General features: G+C 29.7%; 1 protein-coding gene across 2 annotated transcripts in view; it reads left to right on the top strand.

Annotated features, from left to right (window-relative positions):
* The window catches only part of LOC124359998 (PDF receptor), a 264911-nt gene that overhangs the window by 89839 nt on the left and 149269 nt on the right, over positions 1–25803 (top strand). For both annotated transcript variants that reach the window (XM_046813220.1, XM_046813221.1), the window contains exon 5: positions 4672–4828. In XM_046813220.1, coding sequence (XP_046669176.1) covers positions 4672–4828 — 157 coding nt within the window. The remainder of the gene's footprint in view (positions 1–4671; positions 4829–25803) is intronic.

Here is a 25803-nt window from a genome sequence, read left to right as displayed (position 1 = left end):
GCTTGAGTGTTAGACCACTTTGTAATAAAGTACATGTACGTGTATAATGGCTATAAACATACACTTTTGGCAGATTTTCTTGATCGTGGCAACAAGGTAAACTGTACATGGGCGTTGCAAATATAACTCACTTGAACCAGAAGAGATCATATACGGGCAAAGCTTACGAAAAGCGTGCGAAGACGCGGAAAAAAGCTAGTATGTAATAAAATTATCTTTGTGACAAATTGTTCTTATTTGTGAGAACGTTCTTTTTGGCACTATAATGTGAAAGACTATATAAATTATTCCTCAATGTTTAGGTCACTAATGTATTACTATAACCAATGATAGTAATGAAAATACTAAATACAGGGTGTCAGCTGAGATGTCCTAAGGCTTAATCTCAAGAATTTAAAGAATAGTTAAAGATATAACAACGAAATTAAATGTAAATTTCCTAAAATCACATTCTGGATGTATATCCAACGTATTATTTTATCAAATTTTAGGACAAGTGTAGACCAAAAATGGAGATTCCGGATATGAATTCCAAAATTTACAATATAAAAACTGATAAAATACAAATCAGAAAAATTCGTGCATCTATTGAAACATTTATTACGTATTAGCGTAATACGTATTGAAACGTATTAGAAAAATTTATTCACAAAACAACTTTTGTGTCAAAATAGTGGTCATTTGTGTTTTTACTCATTGTATTATACACATTTAAATGCAAAATATTGAAACAAGAATATTCTTAATCTGTAATCAATTCGCTTTAAAATAACATGTTACACGGTAATATTTACTAAAATAAATGTTTGAGTAAGTTTAAATGAAAAAAATGTAAATGGAAGACGATATTATATTGTATCTCCCTGAAAACTTCTTTAAAAGTTAAACTAACAACAACGTGTTAGTTTGACGAAAGTACTTCAGTGCCTTGTTCAGTAAAACCTGATCATAAAAGAACTCCGAAACGTAAACTGTGTATACTGACGCAAACTTCCTTTACCTATCAAAACTTTTCATATATTTTACTTGGTGTTTAATTTTTTATATTGCATTTAAACTCCCTAAGCTCAATAATAACCCTGGAGCCGGTACAGAAAGTTAAATATTGTTAGGTAATTTGGTTATAAAGTGTTTGCACATAAGTGTATTGTTGTTGTACTCACGTTATAGAGACAACAAATTTATCACCGGCCTAAACATGTAAGCCCGTGGTTTAATTATTGTGTTTATTCTATGCGTCCAGGCTCTGAACGTGTTAAGATTTATTTACATCTAGTATTGAATTTATAATAAAATTACTAACGTAATTATAATTGTGTAGCATTAAATTATTGTGTACTTGTAATTTTTTGTTGTGTTTATTATATTTTATAAACTATTTATAGTGATTGTACAAGATGATTTGTATTATGTTTCCCGATTATCATTTACAATTCTCAGTTCTAAAGCCATTATAGTTAGGATTGGTAAAATCATCATAAAATAGTTCAAACATGTGTAATTATAGACGACAGCAGCTCTGGATGATAGGCAATACGTTCAAAGTCCAATTACAAATAATATGTTCTACTAACGGATGTTTTAATTAATTACATCTTCTAGTTGTACATAGATGCATCAATATAAATGCACACATTTAGCAACTAATGCAATTTTTACTTAACGCAGAGAAAATAAATTTAGTTACAAAAACGTCTATGAAATCCTAAATACAAAACTTATATACTCAAAACTGGAGTAGAGTTACGTGTTGAAATAAACTGTTAAATGTCAGAGAAACACGTAAAGAACGCTAAACTAAATACGTATGTCATGTGGTCTACAGATACTTAACGTATTGTAATATAAGAACTAAAAACTGATATTGTGGATAATAGTATTTGACTACTCAAAAACTCACTCGCATTTTAAAAATTATATCACAACTCGGCGATGGAGTGTACAAATGATACAATGTTTGACAAGTGAGTGTATGTTCCCTGATAGGACTGACGGATAGGGCAATCGCTCAAGTTAAGTGAATTTGCTAGTTGTCATAACTTCTTGAGAGATTAAAGCTCCAGTTTAAAGCTAAATTTAAAATTGGTACCAATTTTATACTTATTTATTTTGAAAGAACTTTTGTGATTCAACACCATGACGGAGGGTCTCTAAATGATTGAATCACTTCTGTTCTCTTTTATTATTAGTTCCTCCCGCGAAGTGGATACGTACCTTATTTGGCCCTGCAGATTAGGAAAGGAAGGGTGTCTTACTTTAGCTCTAACAGTACCATCATTGCCCATAACCCTCTTGCATAGTAAGAATTATGAGCACTTTCTTCCTTTCTATTTCTATCTTCCCGATATTCCTACTAAACGCATCAATTGGCTAATTTTCACATATTATTTATTACCGACCACATCTCATAATCGAAACCGTTTCGTAGTCGTATACTCAGCCCAAACTCTTTATTACTGTCACACAGCTTGGTTACTACCATTAATATTAGCATAGATTACGTCTATATTCCTCCTCTATTAAATGGATTTTTCATTCCTAACAACATTGAGATAACAGCGAAAAAAAGTTGTAAATGGCCCCTATCTACTTTTCATGTACTCCTTTAGATATTCATACCGAATCACCATCGTCCATCCTTCAATACTAAATGTTTTATTTTGATGTATAAAAAAGTTTTGAACAACCAAATCTTGGACCAATATTTCAATGATCTGCCATTTTGTACTGGGTTGAGATAGGACTCAAGTTTCCACTGTTCTTTTTTATCAAGATCTATCAAATGAGGTATCACTTGATGGGTATTTACTTTTAAAACTTTTGAGCCGCCCTCCCCCAATTCCCATTTTGGGGAAACAGGAAAAGTTTCAATAGTAATTACAAAGTTCACTTCTACTTCCTAGAAATTTGTCCCGAGTTCTATCCCTTCATCAAAAACTAAGCAGAATGTATCCATATTTTTTAAATCACACCGTGTATCAATACTTACCTGTATATAGTATGGAATGTTAAATATCAATACTTGTCTAACTATGGTGTAAGATTGTATATACTTTTCTATAGTACTATTTACTGTATAGTACTATAGTAGTATTTAGTATAGTGTAAGATGTTCAGAGGACTCAGCAAGTATAAGACCCTGGGAATGAATATGCTGCTTAGATACCTGATTAACTAATTTACAGATGTGTAGTATTGTAACATGTTATTTCGAGCAAACTTACGCTAAACCAGTACCATTAATACGTTTCACGATGCCTTTACAACATCGTTATCGTACACGATTATTATTTTTTTAATGAAGGTAAAGGGTATATCTTTATTCGTCTCCCTTGTTTAAATTTAAAATGTATTTGTTGAACACCGAATATGCAATCATCAGTATTATTCATATTGATACATTAATCCACTGTGTACATAAGATGGTCAGACAAATAACGATTTAATAAAAATTTTAAAATACAAACAAAGATAGATCAATAAATGCAGTCAACTGAGATTTCTCGTGCAACGTAACAGGCTGAAAGGCTACTCGCGTTCATTTCTTAGCTAACAAAGACTGAAATCGTGTGGAAAATATGTCGCCGAGTTCACCGGAACATAAAATGCTCAGATCCTCCTAGTAATCCTCAAACCTCGCAAAGCAACGAGTAAACATCCCCAGCCATTGATATCCTGCAGAGGTCCACTGTTGTGTCAAACAACTGTGAAATACTCGTATACCACTACTCGGTGTAATCTTTCTGTTTTTGTAAGAAACCGTTATATTTTTACGATATTTAACAATTAAATTCCATAATAATTTACGAACTTGATTAATTCTTTAATTTCATTTACAAGTAACAATATTTGTTCTACTTAATTTAACCTTGTATTCAATTCATTTTTAGCCCATAGACCACAGTTTAATATTTCATGTTATAATAGTGTTTCAAAGAATTGTCTAAATGCAAAGTGGACCAAAACCAAAATCAAAATTTTCAGATATTAAAGGGTAAATTTAAAAAAAATCATTGGAAAAGTTAAAAAACCATATATGCGAATAAAATTTGCACTGTCACACTATTTAACGCTGTAAAATTCTTTTAAAACTGTGCAACTAATTAAAAAAACCGGTTTCGCTTTTCCAAATAAAATGTTTTGTTTGGTGTTTTTTGGATGATTAAAACGCTCACCAAACAGAAAAAAGTAACATACATTTAATAAATTGTATGGATTGGTCCATTTTGTATTTTATAATTTCCCAAGTTTGTTAAGTCTGAGGAACAATTGGACACACCCAGAAGGACCAATTTGTAGCGATGGTAATCCAAGAACAGATCCTACTCATTGTTTTATAACAACTCTATATATATATATATATATATATATATATATATATATAGAGTTGTTTAATTATGGTGGATGAATGTTACAGGAGTCTGAGGAACAATCGGACACGCATCCACAAGAACCTGTTCGTGGCAATGGTGATTGATCCAGCTCATCTTGTATATTAATGAAGCAATGATTGTAATTATGATGGATGAATGTTATAGGAGTCTGAGGAATAATCGGACACGCATCCACAAGAAATTGTTCGTGGCAATGATGATCCAAGTACTGATCCGGCTCACCTTGTATATCGACAAAACAATGATTCATTGTAAGTATGGTGGATGAATGTTACAGGAGTCTGAGGAACAATCGGACACGCATCCACAAGAACCTGTTCGTGGCAATGGTGATCCAAGTACTGATCCGGCTCACCTTGTATATCGACCAAGCACTGATTCGAAGTGGTTCGGAGCATCGGGCAAATACAATTCGACATGGAATCGACAACACGGTAATTGTAGCTTTTTTAATAATCATGATTATCATATAGTATATATTTTTAGTCTTGTTTTCAGCTTTAGTGTTTCTTCCTTCGCTTGGAATAGAACTCAGCCAAGCTGTAAATTTGATTACGTAAAAGTATTCTATTTCTGTTAGTAGTATTAAAGATGCATCGAAAATCTTTTGTTTTACAATGATGTCTAAACGTCCTTGTTTCATATAGTATGGTGACATAAATTTGTCTCATAATTTGTTATTTTCGGTTTCCAGCAGAGTTTTGCATTGGAAGAAAAGCACAAGACGTAAATGTGTTTTCAATAGTCAACAGGAACTTCTAATAGAAAACGGGGCTTGAAGACGTTTTATCAATTTTTTATGCTTCTTATAATCTGTCGATGCAATGGTGGAATATATTCCTGATAAGATAATTGTTGATGGTCCAATGCATTTAAAAGACTTTGGTTTTTCTAGGTCCATCACTGTTTTCCTTCCGCATCAGTATGGAATGCGTGCATCGAGGAACTATGCTAAAAAGTATGCAACAATTCATGCCTTGATTTGTTCCGACTCAGCTGGAATTCCAAGTAATTATTTTACCTAGCATGGGATGAATTTAACATTCCGTGGAAACTAGCTTGATACGAATTTGCTGTTTTTTCGATTAGTGTATTGGAATGACCCGCGCCGTATTCGCCACTACCAAACTTGGAGAGGTCAGGCCCAATGGACATTCATCTTCAGACTCGCTGCTTCATGATACCTAAGCTCATGCGATGAAATAATCTCATGCCCCCTTTAAATCCTCTTTCAGCCCAGTTGTCCTTCATTCCAGCAGCGTACATGTTCTATGTTGACCACTCTGGTCTTGGACTGCATTAAAGAATTTTGTGTTATCTGCATTGAACACCGTTTACGCATTTAACTCAAACTATATTAAACACTGTTTAATGTTTGTGTTATTTGGTTTCTTATTGATTTGTTAAGTATAAACTTTGTAATCGATTTCAAACCAACACGAGAAGACATAGAGTTTTAAAATTTTAAACATAGCTTAGAAATGAATGACTATCCTATATGAATAATTATGTATAATTAATATGTATAATATGCAGTAATATGTATAATTTAAAGTGAGCGAAAGTAATTCAAACTTTTTACATTTCTATTACGGGTATAAATGACAGCAACGAGGAAAATTCAGAATAAACGATACCAACACATGTGCTAAAGCTCGAACATTTAAATTTAACCTACAATGTGTTCTTCTTCTTAGACAATGTTGTTTTCATAAACAATTTTCTATTGCTATTTTCTTATGTGGGATTACTGATGAAAAATTTGATGGTTGGAACATGATACCCTTATGATTGGTTACAGACGTCTTAAGTTGCGTCACCAGAAAAGTAATAGACTTGTCATTGGTAAGTTTCTACTCAGTTGAATGGTTTCTCAACAAACTATGAAATGTTAGGTTAAGTTTAGTTGTAAAATCTTGCGTTTTATCTTTAAAACCTGTTTTATATAATTTAAAATGTTTACTGTAAACTTGTTATTTTAATTTATTAAGGTATAGAGTTTGTGAGTTTATTTTAATATTGAATGTTACATTAATTTACCGTTATTTTGAAGTAAATTAATCTTCTCATGAAACTAATTCACTTAGTTAACTTATTTTAATTTTCAGTATTATAACTATTAACTAAAATACTTTATTTGTAGTTGTATATACCAAATATTAAATATAAGAAACACTAAAATGAATAGAATTAACGAAAATTAACACATTTTTAATACACTAAAAAGAGTAAAATAATTTCTCATATACTCAAACATATCATAATGCAAACCAGATCGTGTGCAAATACCGAAAGTGTTAAAACATTATTTTATTATTTATATAATGTACTTTTCATATTCAAATCAAAATTTTAAGAGAAATAAATGTACAATAATGGCATAAATGCTTTGTAAATAATTAGTGTATATAATTTTCGGCCTTCAAATGATACTAGGAGAATTTGCCTGAAACCATAACACCACGATAGTCAAAAATGATTTACTTTTATGCAATGTAAGTTGTGACATACCTCACATTTATTTGTAGTTGAATATTTAAAATTCTTGCCGAGAACCATTCATTGTATTACTTCAGGGTAGGCTCAGATTAAAATTTCACATGAACGAAAAGAGGCGTGTTATAACGGTATACTCGAATCAAGATTCGGACCCAGTTCCGTGAGAGGACAAGATGAGTTTCTATACATTCATCTGTTAGGGTCGGTGATATAACTCACGTTACGTTTCATACCTTTGTCACAATATACCTTGAAGAGTGATTTCAGCCATTCGTAGTCTATAGTCTCTTAAGCAAATTTTCTAAACTTCGAAAGATTCAGTTCGTTTTATTAATTTTGCTATCGTCAACGTTAACATTAGAACTCCTTGTATAAAATAACAAAAGACAAATATTATTTAACACCGTAATTTCAGAGAGTCAACAAAGAGTTGGCTAATAACTTCACAAAACATAACTCCTAGTAACGTCATCGTTCTGGCGTTAACTGGAAGCCTTGCCTTGTTACAACGAAAATTACACAAATGAATAACTTATTTTAACAAGCACTTGTTAGTTAAACAATGATCATCTTCGTTATATCACTTCATAACCAAAGTAAATACTATCCATAGCCTATTGTACGCAAATTATCTTCAAACAGAACTTGTAAATTTTTATGGGATTTTGACTGTTTTTTATCATTATATTTGAAATTTAATGAAGGTGTTGATAACTTCTATATTTTCAGAGCCTTAAATGAAGCTATCGTTTAGTTATTGAACAATTATTTCTAAATTTAATTTATAACAACGGGTAATAATTCTTTGTTCGGATGGCGTTGTTCGGATTTATGTTTGAAGTAATAATTTACATAGTTTAATTTCAGTATAAAACGAGTGGGTCAACAGGTGCTGCTGTATTAAGTTAAATTAAAATTAGATAATACGTTACCAGAGGACACTCCAACACACTAAAAAGACATTACAAAAATGCGGCAATTAATCATAGTACTTACGTTAATTATGCAGTATACGCAGGTCTATATTTCAAGTTGACTGGTAAGGGACTATTTGTAAATTTGGAACCTGAGACCAATCACTCTCTTTGTAAACCTACAGGCAGGCGCCGTGAGGACCATCTGTGGAGGACCCACAGGTCATGAGATCCAGAGGTGGTACTAGTTTTAACTTTAATAAAAACATTTTTGTGGACTTCCTTTTATTAATATTGCTAAACTAACAAAATAATCTGAATTTTTATCTTCCAAAGTATAGAAAAGTTGTGCTACATGTTTAAAACCAATATAGATACCAAAATCTCGCAAAAACTAAAAATGTGCAGGCTTTTTTAAAAGTACTGAAGTAAACAAATTCAACAAATAACTGTGCCACTAAAGAATCTAAACTGAATTAAAGAGAAAATAACTTTTGTGATTTTAGCATTAGAATTTGTGAGTCGATTCGCACTGTATAAGTACATAGCCAGTTTTTATCGAAATCAATTAGGATTATTCGAAAAAAAAAGAAATTGATTGTTAGCTTTGTTCTTTTTGGTGGAGGTCGAGTTGGGAGGGTAACGAAAGGGTTAAAAATATTAAAACATATTTTTTAATATTACATTTTTTTACCTTCATACACTTACAACCGAACGTTTCCCACAAAAATAGTTATATTACCGTCAGGAAACTAGATAAAGAGACATTACTTTTAGAGCCAGTATGGCGTTAGCTGACGTTCATTTAACATTTATTAACGTGTCCACTTATTACTTATAAATGTATAAAACTAAGAAAATTAATACCCGTTAAAAATATATTTTAATATCTTTAACACTGTTGAAACACTTTCATTGGGGCCGCCACGAAAACTAGCGCAGCGGACGATCAATTTCTCTTTTAGGGTAAATTTATTTATCGATTTTATAAAAACCAGTTTGTGTTCTTATAAAATATGAATTGGCTTTCGGTTCCGGGCCTATCATAGTGTGATATATTTCAAATCACCTGAATCATCAGTAGACACATCCAGAGTGTAAGAGCTTTCGTTTCATGTTACATATGTTACAAGATGCATAAATCATCGTACGAAAACATGAAATTATTCTAATAATGTAGATTCTTCACCCTTCCAGGAAATGGTTAGTAACACTTTTAGCCACGTTTGAGCTTTCCACGAACGTTTCTAAAGCTTAGGTGAGTTTAAGTGTTTAATGGGTTTTAAATACCGTATTAGAGTTTACGAGGAAATACACTTTAACTAAATTAACCATTTTAATTAAGTTATCTAACATCCAGCGCATAAATCTATTCCATAATTAGTAGTACATCAGCTTCAGGATATTCTAATATGTAGTTTATGAAAGGATGTGTTTTAGCAGTATAATATTATTTAATATTTATTGAGTTGTAACGTATCCTATCACTCGTGTTGCTGGACAAATGTCATTTCTGTCAGTCTGTCTGTTCATCTATCTGTCTGTCTGTCTGTCCGCACGATACCTTGAAAACGAAGTGACTTATACACTTGATATATTAAATGAAGTTTAATTTATATATTAGCAAAATTTTTTTATTTATTTATTTTAAATTATTTAGTTCGATGATGTTAAAAGTCACTTATTTAGCTGAGCGTTAGCAAATATTTTTTTCATTGGCTTTATGGGTAAATAGTAGAATAAATAAATTTTTTAACAAGCTTAGTACTATCATGAGATGTTAATGTTACATATTAACAACTGTGAATAATTAATACAGTAAAAAGAAAAATAGCAGATTAAACGTAAATTTTATATATTTGTGACAATATGTGATTCCAGCTTCAGGAACTGTTATTATTTAAACTATGAAAGTCATTGAATAAGAATATTAATATACCACGTAGCAAGAACATCTACACATACCCGTTTTAAATTTGGAATTAATCTTCATTTTTACATACACATGAATGAGTTCTATGATGATGCATGTAAAACATTTAATTTGGAAACAATTTTTTTGTCTGCCGGGGTATGTAAAAATTTGTTTTCTGTATAATGATTGTGTGTCTATCTGACCGCATGACATCTCTAGAATTAGGTGAGCTATAGGTTTGACATTATTTAATGCAACTTTAGTGAAGCCTGCAACGCGACACATGATTTAGCGCACTGTTACATTGTGTATATATATATATATATATATATATATATATATATATAAACATATTGCAGGAGGTAGAATTAACCACGACGTTTCGATAGTTGTACCTGTTCTCTTCTTCAGGTTTTAAATGCCCTTCAAAGAAAAGTGCAAAAATGGATCGAGGAGATTACAAAGTATATTTGATCAAAAATAAAGTCTTAAATGTCAAATGTTTTTAATTTTTACTCCATCAAAAATCTTTTACGTCAGAATTATTTTTTTAATACAGTGTATATATATTTTAAATCGCATATCAATTATGCAATGCCATTATTAAACTATGATACGGGATAAAATCAACTTTATCTAAAAGTATTACATATTATTAGACATAAGTTTCAAAGTTATATTCTTAAAATTGTTAAATGTATTCTGAATGACCTGGAAAAATAACCTGGAATTGCAAAGACCTCCCATTATTCACAGAATTAAAATAATACTTTCTAACGGGTTGACTCCTAATAATTGACGAATTAGTTTTAACATCGTCATATGTTAATTAAATAGGGGTCAGATATGAATTAACACTAAATCTGAAACTAAAATACCCTTTACAAGAGTAAGAAAACGAAAGATCTGAAGAAATAGTTCTTTGTGGAAAACAGTAAATTATAGCAACCCAAATTGGTGTAATGAAAACAAGTAAAATAATTTCCTTGTTTTTACTACATGGACCGGACGAGAATTTTATTGTTTGTCTAATTCTTCTTTTACAGTTTTCATAATATTTTGATTCTCTCTGTCTTAAGTGTAATAAGTATAATTAAGTATAATTATCCCTAACCTGTTTATTATATTCAAATATAACATAAACGTACAGCGTGAAGATAAAAATTGATGGAATCATTGGTGGTATTATTTCGATTAAAGCGACGTCTATCAGTTTAGATCTTTATGCAAGACTGTAATGGATAAAACGATTTCTGCGTAAGTAACATGTAGGTTAAAAGTTATAATTGTAATTCAGATAAATCAGTTCAAAACCGAAAAGTTTTCTTTAAATTATAGTTATATTGAAATTTAAAAAACTTTAATTTTAAGAGAATAAATCTATATGTTATCACATAAAGTATTCATAGCTGGTTTGTACTTATTGCGTCTTTCAGTGAGTTCGCTTATCTCAGGAATGTTTAGAACAATTTAAAAAGAATATGTCCCAGATGTCCCAGTTGTTCTAGAAAAAAAATGCGTGCGAAGCAGCGGGTAATGGATAGTTTGCTACAAAAGAATTCCAGTGTTTTAAGAATTAAGTTACCTTTAGGACTTATTCATAAATTACGTACTCAAATCCTAGTTTATACCCAAATGATATATGCCACTTACGATGGAAAACCCTACAGTAGGGACTCAGAGCTCTTGAATTTATGTTATTCATATATTCCAGCCACTCTAAGCCAATACAACTATCCATGAAATTTGAGTGTCAGAATTTGCTATTTATATTCTATCGCTCTTTGGACATAAAATGTATGTAAAATATTTCTGTATCTGTAAAAGTTAACTTTAACTAGGTAAGTACTAGTTTGGTCCTATTTTTATCGTTTTTGTAGTATTCATCTTTGATAAAAATATGCGAAGTCATAGCTAAGTGCCGTTTTTCAATTAAGAAATATTAATATTGTATTTAAATAAATCTATAAAAATAGTGTGTATGCTTGTACTATCCTTTTGTTATTAAAGGTAAAATTGACCAAGTTCTATAGTTCATAACGAAAACTAATTTTGATTAAACAAAAGGTATACAATAGCTTTTTAAAGCATTCTTAATCAAACAAGACTCATATTCATATGCTACATGTCACATAATTTACTGTAATTTAATTACTGTTCTGTGTGTAATTTATATAGTTGTAAATCATTGAACTTAAAACTAGGAAGTCTAAATACACAAAATAATTTTAAAAAAATACCTTCATAATTATTTTGTAAACCATTAGGAAATAAACGTATTTCATAGTAGAGTTGTTCTAATTAAAACCTGCGTACATCTCGAATAAATGAATATTTTCCTGGCGTAACTTTTCATTTTGTATTTACAGTAACGTGGATCTGTCGGTCCATACATCACATGAACTAATAACTTCCCAGCAGAATTGAATAGTCTCAATCAATGTCACTAGCAAGTTTGTTTGCGTTTCAGTAAGAAATTCAATACTTCACGCAATGATTCAAGCACAAAATATGTTGCATAAGAATTGCAATATAATATTTTGTTACTAGCATAGTTTGATGGAGAGTGTTTAAAATATCTGTGGACATGTTTGAAAGGCTTAGCGTTACTATAATCAATCAACTTCTAAAAATGATGTACCACAGGTTCTACCAAGATTTATAATTTAAAAGTCTTATTTAATAGATGATTTAGCGTACAGTAATCCATATTGATTAGCTATTTATTATTGTACCTTCAAAGAACCAAACATACTTATTTTCAATGGTTTTTATCTAGCATTGTTTTGTAAGTTGTGATGGTGAGTTTTTAGAAACTCGACCCAACGCTAAATATTTTGGGAAATGCCAAAGTACATGCGAAAGATGATATAACCTTTGGTATATCATGTTGTATGAAAACATAAAAAACAATCAAGAATAATAATTAATTGTAATGGCCTTTTTAAACAAGTTTATGCTTATTATATAATTTTTAATCAATCAATTTGCACGCTTCCAGTTATACTTTATCCAATCTAAACAAATTAAATATCGAATATTATATATACTGTACTTGTATTTAGATAATTAACTGCTCTTAAATTAGTATTCAGTTGTGATTCCTTGCATTTTATATCCAAATGTAAAACATTGAACAACTTTTTTATATTTTCTTTGCAATAATTTTTATTTTAGTAAGGTTAGTTATACATCAGGTTGCTATAATTTAAATGTTTTTTTGATATGATTTGTTAAACAAATAACATACCGTGGAAGACAATATCTTAAAATTATTACAGTAAAATTTAAATTACATGTATAAATAAATAGGTACAAACAGCACAAAATCAACGCCTATTAAACCTTGTTCATATATTTCTTATGTTTTATGTAATATATATTTTAATATTTATTGATCTATAAATATCTTGTATGAAGCATAAACTTTATATACTTCTATCCCTTAGTACGGGAATACTCAGTGACTACATTTGCGGAAACATCAATGAAATATTTACATTTAATCTACAACCCACGACGTGTGAATAATTTAGTAGCGTTCATTACCAGCATGATCGGACTTTTTTAATGAATTCCAACAATGTGAAGTAATTTGCATACTAATGGCAGTTTAAAATTAATTAATGTATGCGAATGAAGTGGTTTATTGTTATTGGATGTAATTAATTATTACCAAACGAAGGTCTTCTTTTATGATATTTTGTAACACCGTATAATTTCTTGTTTAAATTGTTGAATATGCTATTAGTTTTAGTTTTGGATCGTTAAACCGAAAATGTATAAACAACGGTATTAAAATATATTTTACCTAGATTCACTTATATATATTAAAATTAATAGAAGTAGAAAAATGAACCTTGGTACATTAGCTTTTTCCTATTGTTATTTTCTAATAATGTTTATGACAAGTGTGATAGAATCGTACTTTTTTAATTACATTATAAACTCAAAAACATTCCTATAAACTCAGGGAATATAGTGAGGAGATCATAATTTGTCTATCCAAAGAAGGGAAATCTTACGAAATTATACATTTTCTCGTTGTAAAGATGGTGACGAGATTATACTTTGTCTATCTAGAAAAGGTGGTTAAGGGAAAATTTGGACCATCTAATGTATTCAGAAGATTATTTCATATATTCAATACGCACTATGGTATGACAAAATTATAATTGTGTAGTTTCTGAACTATTTATAAAATGTGGAGTATACAGCAATATCATAAGGAAATTTTCATTGTAACGGCTTAATTTTATTTTTCTGTGTGAGTACCGTACAGAAGGATCAGCTCTGAATAGTTGTAAATGGTTTACCAGCATAAGGGTGTAAAGGATTTACGAGGTTCTGTGCAAATTACCTATCTTAGGTAGAATATTGAAATTACTAACTTCAGAATTTAATTTTTTAAATTTTTTTACTATCTTATAAGATTCTTCCAGATTGATATTTTAATTCAACTACGTAAACATTGAAATGTACTAGGTTGGATTATCTATTAAGTATTGAGGATGCGTGCAATAGGAGGATTTGTATAAAAAATATTTAAAAGATACGCTATAATTTTGTGTAAAAAGTGTATAAATAGAACGTCATTATGTACTGGCTAATATCCAATAAAAACTTTTACTGTAAAATTTAAAAATAAAGTTAATTTTAATATTGAAATCAATAGCGGTGACAGTAATAAAATTAAATATGGATTAGAGATTTTTAGTAACTTTTCTACATAATGTTGTATTGAATTATTGATATGTTCTATATCAGTAAGGCGTATGTAGTAACTTTTCTACATAATGTTGTATTGAATTATTGATATGTTCTATATCAGTAAGGCGTATGTAGTAACTTTTCTACATAATGTTGTATTGAATTATTGATATGTTCTATATCAGTAAGGCGTATGTAGTAACTTTTCTACATAATGTTGTATTGAATTATTGATATGTTCTATATCAGTAAGGCGTATGTAGTAACTTTTCTACATAATACTTAATATAGTTATTCACATAACATGGACGACACGAGACAATTTTGACGATTTATGACAGTTAGAAGACAAGTTGAAAGCACGATGTTTTTACAACGAACTTGATTACTGCCACATGAATAATGCAAGAAGAAAATTCAAAGTTAGGAATGTTACCTTCTGCTTTCCCACAATACTTTAGTGGACAAAAGTATTTATTATGAGATACAGGACTGTCCTACCATGTAAGGCTATCTTCAAAGGGAGTTCAACATAGCTCCTGCTTGTGAGGATGAGAGTTCTGAACAGGACTATCGGAGTTCACTCCCCTTGTTGTTGTGCTTTGTTATCGTTCAATAGGATCTCAGAAAGGAACTCCCCTTCGTATTATTGTTACCCATATCACATTGCTGCAATCTGATCTGAATCTTAGTAACTTATAAATGTTGTAAATATTTAATATGTACAGGTCATAATGCACACTTACTTGTATCCAAATTATACCCGATTTTCATTGGTAAACATAAGTCTTGGTAAACAGCTATAATCCGACGGGTATCCATATCAAATTTTGAAAAACGTGCCTGAACCCACGAGATGTCTTGAAGGATTATGCAATGTTTAGACCTGAGAAATACCATTAGAATCTCATATTCCGAAATACTAAAGTGTCCAACTTAATTGTACTGAAAATCGTAATCCTCCTTTACTTCAGATTGTCTTGACCCCTAAAGCCCGTTAATATTTTACTGCACACTATCCATGCATATGTAAGTTGAATCCATATCTGCTAATAACCAATATTCATGTATTGCTCCATTTCATTTTGCTACGAAAAGCAACACTTTTGTAATCCTTAGTGTTATTCAATAACTTTGAGATATTTATAATTAAAAAATATACAGTCTTCTAAACATGCTAATTAATATTTAATTTTATTTTGTATAAATATATTTTATTAAAAAACAGTAATATTAACGGTAGTGATTCTATAAGTGCAAGTATAACTACTAGTTTCTTAGTATAATCTTTTAAACACTGTATATGATTTTTTAATGATTAATGATGTCGAATCACCAAATCATAATACAATTTCAAATGTTCGATGGTCTTTTTTAAGCTTTCTTAATCTGTCGTGTATTTATCTTCTTGTATTCTGATTAATTAATATGGAAATTTTCACATATGATTCTTATTTATTAAAACAAATTCATGATTTTATGTGTCACAAAGATTTATACAAATCACATATGATTTCATTAAATCAATTATTTCGTGTTTTAAATTATTTTCAATTTCTAAATGTTTTATAAATAAAACATTAAAGATTAAAATCCTTTAAATATTTCTTTTTATTTTGAAGTTCATACTTTCCAAATTCTTTATTTTAAGCAAAAACTTCTTTTAAAACCAAATTTTGAAAGATCCGCAATATTTGTTTTTTGATTTCAAGACCAATGAATAAAGGAATGACTCATTTATAAAAACTGTATGAGTTGAAAGCTTGAAGGGGTGAACGAATCCTGTATGGCCTTTTATTTATATAAGTTTTGAATATTTTATTAACATGATTATACTACTAGTAGGATTTTCAGGATATTGATATTTCAAAATGTCTGCTAACATATCTTACTTCTTTAAACCACACCTCATTATTTTCACTTAATAATTATTTGTAAAAAAAAATTAGTTATTGAATTTGAGTTTATATATATATATATATATTTATTTATTTATATATTTCATAATTTAAAATGTACAGCCTTCCAAACATGCTAATCAATATTATATTTTTGTTTTGTATAAATATATTATATATAATATAATAACATATATATATATATATATATATATATATATATATATATATATATTTATATATAATACAAAAATCCTTCGTCTTGATTTATATAAGTTTTGTATATTTTATTAACATGATTTCTAATAGCTTTTTGAGGATTGTGATATTCCCCAAATTTATGATACATAATCTATCTCTCTTTAAACCAAATTTCATTATTTTCACTTTCAATTGTTATAAAATAATTTTGTTATTGAATTTCAGTTTATATATATATATATATATATATTATAACACAGAGAACACAGTACAGAGTCCGGGCCGGGAGAATCGTCTTGTTGACAAAGCTGTGAGGGCTCTCGACTGTTATGAGCGCTGCTACTGGTTCAATATCCCGCTGCTTGCTGAAGGCCACACTCAGCCTCCCATATCTTTGCTGGGATGATATAACCCACCAGTGTGTTTGTTTATTGTGTCATATATTACTGTACATGTCAATAGTGTGCGAATCAGAGTGACGTCACTGACATAATAAGTTCTGTATCTATTTCTGTCTGTCCAATACAACTTTTTAATAAGCTCATACACCTTACTGATATAGAACATATCAATAATTCAATACAACATTATGTAGAAAAGTTACTACATACGCCTTATGACATAGAACATATCAATAATTCAATACAACATTATGTAGAAAAGTTACTACATACGCCTTACTGATATAGATACATATCAATAATTCAATACAACATTATGTAGAAAAAGTTACTACATACCGCCTTACTGATATAGAACATATCAATAATTCAATACAACATTATGTAGAAAAGTTACTACATACGCCTTACTGATATAGAACATATCAATAATTCAATACAACATTATGTAGAAAAGTTACTAAAAATCTCTAATCCATATTTAATTTTATTACTGTCACCGCTATTGATTTCAATATTAAAATTAACTTTATTTTTAAATTTTACAGTAAAAGTTTTTATTATTAAGAACATAATGAGGTTCTATTTATACACTTTTTACACAAAGATTTATAGCGTATCTTTTGAAATATTTGTAGTTGAATTAAAATATCAATCTGGAAGAATCTTATAAGATAGTAAAAAGAAAATAATAATGTACCAAGGTTCATTTTTCTACTTCTATTAATTTTAATATATATAAGTGAATCTAGGTAAAATATATTTTAATACCGTTGTTTATACATTGGTTTAACGATCCAAAACTAAAATAAAGTTTATTGCTTCATACAAGATATTTATAGATCAATAAATATTAAAATATATATTACATAAAACATAAGAAATATATGAACAAGGTTTAATTATTTATTTATACATGTAATTTAAATTTTACTGTAATAATTTTGTTCAATGTTTTACATTTGGATATAAAATGCAAGGAATCACAACTGAATACTAATTTAAAATTGATTGATTAAAAATTATATAATTAATTATGAAGGTATTTTTTTTAAAATTATTTTGTGTATTTAGACTTCCTAGTTTTAAGTTCAATGATTTACAACTATATAAATTACACACAGAACAGTAATTAAATTACAGTAAATTATGTGACATGTAGGATTAAGAATGCTTTAAAAAGCTATTGTATAAATCAAAATATATATCAGTTTAGATCTTTATGCAAGACTGTTAAGTAACATGTAGGTTAAAAGTTATAATTGTAATTGTTTACAATTAAATAAAGCAAAAAAAATACCTTCTAGCAGTATTTAACAAAACATTAGTAAATGTTCAGACGAAAATATCGACAGGAATGGGAATTGAGGGTGAGAGTAAACTTTTAATGGTCACCCTCAAATAAACTTCTTTCATGGCGTCGTTCATTTAATTATCTTGTTAAACATTTACTAACCTCTTGTAATAGTAGGCTACAAGTTTTAATTTTAATTTAATTGTAAACGTGCACTAATACATAACAAATATTCCTGGATTCCTGGAAGTCAGGCAATCAGGTCTGCTATTGACGAGAGTGCAGGTATTATATTTGGACTATGAGGATTTGTTACAATCTGGTCTAGCATGGCAATATTTTTACAAGGATAAACATTTAAATTTATAATATGCCTAGCCAAAGTCACCCATATACTTTGGCAAAATAAATTATTTTTATAGTCATTGGCTAAACTTGCATTGATAAGCTCTGATGTGCATACAGTAACAGTTTTTAAGGGGCTCTGTTGACGTAAATGACAACATTTTTCCGCTTTGTTAAACTTCAGCATTAATAAGCTCTAATGTGCATACAGTAAAAGGTTTTAAGGAGCTATGTTGGCGTAAATCACAAAATGTTTTCGCTTTGATAAACTTGACCATTAATAAGCTCTGATGTGTATACAGTAAAAGGTTTTAAGGGGCTCTGTTGGCGTAAATCACAAAATGTTTTCGCTTTGATAAACTTCAGCATTAATAAGCTCTAATGTGCATACAGTACAAGGTTTTAAGGGGCTCTGTTGGCGTAAATCACAAAATGTTTTCGCTTTGATAAACTTGAGCATTAAAATAAGTTCTGATGGGCATACAGTAAAAGGTTTTAAGGGGCTCTGTTGGCGTAAATCACAAAATGTTTTCGCTTTGATAAACTTGACCATTAATAAGCTCTGATGTGTATACAGTAAAAGGTTTTAAGGGGCTCTGTTGGCGTAAATCACAAAATGTTTTCGCCTTGATAAACTTGACCATTAATAAGCTCTGATGTGTATACAGTAAAAGGTTTTAAGGGGCTCTGTTGGCGTAAATCACAAAATGTTTTCGCTTTGATAAATTTGAGCATTAAAATAAGCTCTGATGGGCATACAGTAAAAGGTTTTAAGGGGCTCTGTTGACGTAAATCACAAAATGTTTTCGCTTTGATAAACTTGAGCATTAAAATAAGCTCTGATGGGCATACAATAAAAGGTTTTAAGGGGCTCTGTTGGCGTAAATCACAAAATGTTTTCGCTTTGATAAACTTGACCATTAATAAGCTCTGATGTGTATACAGTAAAGAGTAAATTTTCCTGCTTTTCTGAGTAGAATGGAAACCATTCCAAACGCCAATAACAGAAGTAATATTTTAGGCAACAAAAATAAACTATATGAGTTCTCTACAAAATGGATATGGATCAAAATTCCGATAGTCATATCACTTTTAAAGACCTATTACTCATTCCTGTACTTGGTGGAAAAATTACTAGCACCTATGCTAATCTATGAATATAAGTTCGGTTACTTATGTCTGTATTGTGTTTCTTTAACTACTAGACTGTCCAGCCAGTTCCAAATTACTAACCGAAACCCAAATTCGGCAGTAGAACCTGTCTGATATGTCTTTTAGTTATTAAATTTACTAAACATTGAGTTACGTTTGCTGGTTATTATGGACTTTATATAACTATGGCCCTACTGTCTAGCACCTGCTACTAATGCAGAAGTATATTACAGGATATTAATGCTTTCCTTTCGTTGATAATAAAACTCAACTAACATTATATAAATTAATATTGTAACAGTGATAATCCACCCTTATCTTAGAGATTAGTGATACGCTTCACAATAATATATTGCAGATGGCAGAGAAATTCAAAAGACATAGTGAAATGCGTATCCTTTGTTCTTTCTAAGTTGGTACTCTGGAGAAGAGAGCGGTGGTTGATATTGTAGCACAGTACGGAAGTGCTGGAATACTAGAGAGGTAGCTTTTCTTTAGATTTCCGCATTTATTGAAGGACTAGCACTTGTACTATTATTTTTTTACTGTTAAACGAGATTTCTCAAATTTAGGTGGTTAAAAAATATGATTGGATTATAAAAGGGGAAAATTATGGTCAATAATCTAATCTTAGCAAAGATTTGTAAAACGTTTTGACTCTAAAAGAGGGAAATTGGTCAATTTAATAAACAAAAGCCAAGGTTTGACCAAATTTGAAGGTGATTTAAACTAGTAATAATAATAATAACTAGATAAATAGTAATTATAATTATCTACAACTTTTGTAGGTTTTTGTAGATAAAGAAATGTAAGTGCTTATAGAAGAACGTTTTATTTTTATCCAACCTTATTTCTTTTAATATAATTTGAGTAATAAAAAATTTGAGACCTAATCTACTACAAATACTACGTCCCAACTATGAAAGAACTCTTTAATAATTACAATATTCAGCATTATAGACTTAAAATCCATTTTAGGGTAAATTTACAAACTTTCCCTTGGTCTATCCCAATTTTCTATAATTTCTAGACCTGCCTCTAATTGATTGAACATTCATGATATAATACTTAATCTCCCAATGACATTAGATAATAGACTTTTCAAGGTCAAAGATAAATTTTACCACGGACACCTCCGCTGAAGGCGCTATGGTCTTTTTTGTTCTAGATCGAGGAAGTTTGAATAGAGGGGTGAATGTTTCTTCGAACCATCGTCACTATTTGCCTCGATTCTCGTTAATAATTAGGCTGCAGTTCAATAAGATAATATATCGATATTGTAATAGTTATGATAGATAATAATAGATAATAGATGAAATATAAATGAAAAAGAGCTAACAAATAATCATAACAAAATTATATTTACGATTTGACAAGAGTGTGTCCTTCACCGTAGTATCGTAGGAGTAAGAGAGCAATTCATAGCAAAACGAGAGGTCACAGGTTCGATTCCCGGGGAGGTTAATATATATATTTGTGAATGGATTTGGACCGTTTTCCACTAAAAAACGTTTGGATGCTCAATTGAAACGCCGTTATTGTAGAAAGAACCCCCTTGAAAAACTATAATAACAAAATCACAAAACAATGAATTTAACTAGTTAAGATGAAGCAGCAAAACACTACACAGTTTTCTCTTCATATTCTCATCTTCATATCATTATTCCCCAATTTTCTGTTTTCTGTATTAAACTTTGTTGAAAAAATTCATAATATTTATTTTCTCTCCATCTTCATTATTATTTAATTTATAAACAAGTACTTAAACATATGTAAATAGTGATATTAAGTTTAATTTCGTAATATCGATATTTTCATTTGATTTCGCGGACTGTTATCGATATTTACAATCGATTGTCATAACATCCACTTATCGAACTGCAGCGAAAAATTATACCATTCAACTCGCAGGTATACAATGGCATGAAGAGAGTAAAGCGTTAGCAAAAAAATTTAAATAAAACACCAAACATCATCAGTTATGGCCATGCAAGTTAAAACCGACCAATTATAGGTAATAATAAACTGGTACGTACACACTATTAATATTAGTTCCAATATCCACGTATGTGTATACACTCCAATATTCGCTATGATTACTGTCTCAGATCTTCACTCAGATCTGTCTCAGTTCTAAATTCAGTTGTAAGTATATGATGAAGTGGGCGAAAAGAGATCTTCCTTTGCAACAAAGTTCCATTCTAAGGGTGACATCTGATTTATATTCTGGTATTTTTCATTACTTCCCCCTTCCTACTGTTAAAGTTGAAGTTCTTTTCTTCCCCGTTCCTTAAAATTCCTTCCACCTCATGCTTTACATGAGGTGATTTCTAAAATTGCGTGTTTGAAAATTATTGGAATTTAAAACTTTTATTGGCTATGTAAAAGAAACATTAACATATGCATATATTTATAAAGCCAAATGCCACGCACTGGCTGATAAATTGCAGCTAGTAAACACAACCCACGAAGCTGAAATTTGACGTAATTATTTCTTATATCCTATATATGTTCGTAAACGGTAAAAAAAATGGCAATTTTCAATACCTATATTTTTAATATATATACTGTATAAAGAGGTTTAACTGTAAACATTTCCAACTAATAAAAGTGCATAGCCCTTTATGAAACAGCTTTGATATAGAGACTGAAATTCGCTATTTTAAGGGTCAGTATATTGTTGGCCAAAATATTATTATTTCATATTTGTAACTCATGATATGAATTGAATTGAATCTTTATTTACTCAGTTGGACATGAAGTGTTTTTGTGTATGACAGTACAGAGCAATCAATAAATATATTAACATTTATTAATAATAAACAATATTATTAAAATTACCTAAAAACATAATCATATATGTAGTACGAAAAGTTGAGAAAAAGCGCGAAAAAATAACAATAACTACATCCAACTTAAGGAAGCGATTTGATCTGCTTCATCATTTAGGAATATCTCCGAGAGCCTCCTGTAGACCGTAAAACTCTTGGTCATTGATAGTAACTCAAGGAATCATCACGAAATTAGTGGTGTAATTAAAGTCATTACGTTACTCGTGTATTCAGACGGTTAAATATTTAAAAGCAGTAAGAGATAAAAGAACTATATTAGTACCTTACTAGAAAAAAGAAACTTTTACACAAAGATAATGTACAAGATTGATAAATAAGTAAAGAAAGTAGGTTTTAAGTTATGCACAGAAAAAAGAACGCTGAGATGAACAATTACGACCGTATAATGACAGAGATGTTTGTCCTACATATTTATTCTAATGAAATTCAGAACTTTGAATTCCAAAAGTAAACATTAATATGTAAAACTGAGATTTAATCAAATACGGGGATGATGAATGTGCCCGTTGTTTTGGTGCAAAGACAATAATGAGGTTCATTTCGAGTTACCCGTAACAAAAATAGACTTTTCACGTTCTTAGCTCAATAATTTCCTTGTACAATCACATAAGTTTGAATACAATTTTTATATGTTTAATATCTATGCTAAACTGTTTAAGTTGGATAGTAAATTGTTTTAGTCAATTAGGCAGAAAAGTACCATGAAACAATTACAATTAAATTCCTTTTTCTTAAAAATAAACACGGATATATTAAATTACTTAGTGTTTGCATACACACTTGTTTCAAGAATATGCAAAACTATTGATTCTGGATGTTCGAAAGGAGTTACGAATAATAACTACGAATAACTGGTTTTATAGTTTAAACATTCGATAAAAAAACCAAACCACTATTGTGAATTAATATTAATAAACTATATTATTTATAGAATATGTTGATTTAATTTTTATGGTGGGTATTGTTTGTTATCAATATAAACAGTCAGTGTATACTTAACATGATTAACCACTAAGAACTGACATTGCTAAAGACGCGATTTATTAAATACATCTGACCTTTCTTTAAAATTTGACTACAAATTTCAATACGGTGACAAATACAGTAGGTGTTATATGTAATTTCTATTCTTGAGACGATTATGACAAAAAATTACAATGACTATGAGTAACATTGTCTTTTTTATGCAATAGAAGTATGATAAATTAATATTTAGGTAGAATCTGAACCAGAAATTAGTCTTCTTACACCTTTAAAAAATCCATTGGATGTTAAATTACATTCATATATAATCCAAAAACGATCTGGAAGTCTTACTTGTTAGTATGTAAATTATATGACCCGACCCTCCAGCCATTCTAAATTCTGACTTAAGTACATAAAAAACCATTATCAGCAAATCGCTAATATTATACAAAGTGTTCACAATAGGGTGTCACAAACTTATGTGGCTGATAGTGCTCATCATTTCAAACATAAAATTACATGTAAACATAGGTTGAGAAATGTCTCGTTTAGCTGCTAGCCGCCATTTTATATTAAACAAAATTATCTCTAAAACTATTTAAGCAAATAAAACTAGATTTGGCACATAGGTTTTAATAGATAAGAGGGAAAAAATCAATTCTAGTATTATCTCTATTAATAACAAAATGGTGTCTATTGAAAATGTTTAGTCGATAACAAAAAAAATAGAATAGGTATAGTTATAAAACATGTACTAGACAACAAATATTTGAAGACTTTTATTACATTTCCAACGGTACTGCACGACCACGTTAAAAGTAGGCTTGCACTAGTCGGAGGAGGAAACACTTTTTCTTTTGTTAAGCAGCAGGTGTATTACATCAGTTATAAAACAATAAAAAAATACCAACTATTTTTAAATTTAATAACAATTGCAACTGTACTTTTCCCAATGATATTCGTGAATGTATAAACGTGCACGACTACTTTAAGGAATCGTTTGCAAAAGCCAGTACCAACAATAACTGTGTCATGTTTAGTGCTTCCGGCTTGTGCAAGCGTATTTTTAATGTGGTCGTGCTGGCTTATGCGTTGACGAATTTTGTGGAAAAAAGTACTGTTGTAAATTTTTTGGTACCTACATATATTATAAAACTTTTATAACCTTTTTAAAACAGCTGATGCCTATCAAAAGACCAATTTTTTGATGCTCCAGCTTGTGCAAGCCTACCTTTGAAGTGGTCGTGCTCGCTTATTTGTGACGAATTTCGTTGAAACAAGTACCGTTGAAATTTTATTTAATTTAAAAAAATATTTGGTATTTAATATATTTTTTTATAATAGAAATAGATTTTGTTATTTGACTTTTAAAATTTTCAACAGACGCTATTTTGTCAATATGAAAAAATAACACAATTATTTTATTTTATTTTCCTCTTATTTATTCAAACCTATCTGCCAAATTTGGTTTCTCTAGCTTAACTAGTTTGATAATAATTGTTTTTATATTTTAAAAATTGCGACTAGTGGCTAAACGAGACATTTCTTGACCTATCTTTAGATGATATATTTTGTTTAAAATTATGAGTACTATCGTCCACATAAGTTTGTGATACCCTTTTGTGAACACTGTATATAAGTAAAGATTGTAGGCATACAGAGAATCATCAGCTAATTCTAAAAATTACTTTTCATTGCCCTAGTTTAGAAATACAATGGAAGAGTTTACTTTTTTATCAAGCAATGCGAACAAAATTATATTTGTTATCTAATCAACCCTTCTTATTTGACGAGTCCATTTCCCCTGATTTCTAGTATTAGTCCGAATAGCAACAGGTAATGTGCACTGTATGAAAACATATTTTTAAGAGAGAAATTGTGGTAGTTTTGTGGAATCTGATTGGGACAATATAGAAAAGTAAAAAAGTAACATTTTGTACAGGTTATTGGCAGACCTTTAAAAATCTAGGAGCAGCAAAAATTATTTTTTATGTCTCTCTTTCCGCAAGATTTTTTGAAAACTAATTGAGTAATAGGCTTAAAAATTTAATAAAACTTCATTTCTATACAGGCTAAATTGAATTTGATCCGAGTGTTAGTAAAGCTTACCTTTCCACATGGTCTCTCTTTCCGCAAGATTTTTTGAAAACCAATTGAGGAATAGGCTTAAAACTCAATAAAACAGTATTTCTATACCGGAAAAACCGAGTTTTATCCGATTATTAGTAAAGCTTATCTTTCCACATGGTATCTCAAGAACGT

Source organism: Homalodisca vitripennis, chromosome 4 (assembly GCF_021130785.1).
Source record: "Homalodisca vitripennis isolate AUS2020 chromosome 4, UT_GWSS_2.1, whole genome shotgun sequence".
Lineage (NCBI taxonomy): Eukaryota > Metazoa > Arthropoda > Insecta > Hemiptera > Cicadellidae > Homalodisca > Homalodisca vitripennis.
The sequence above is the reverse complement of the archived record's forward strand: the minus strand, read 5'-3'. Positions and strand labels throughout refer to the sequence as shown.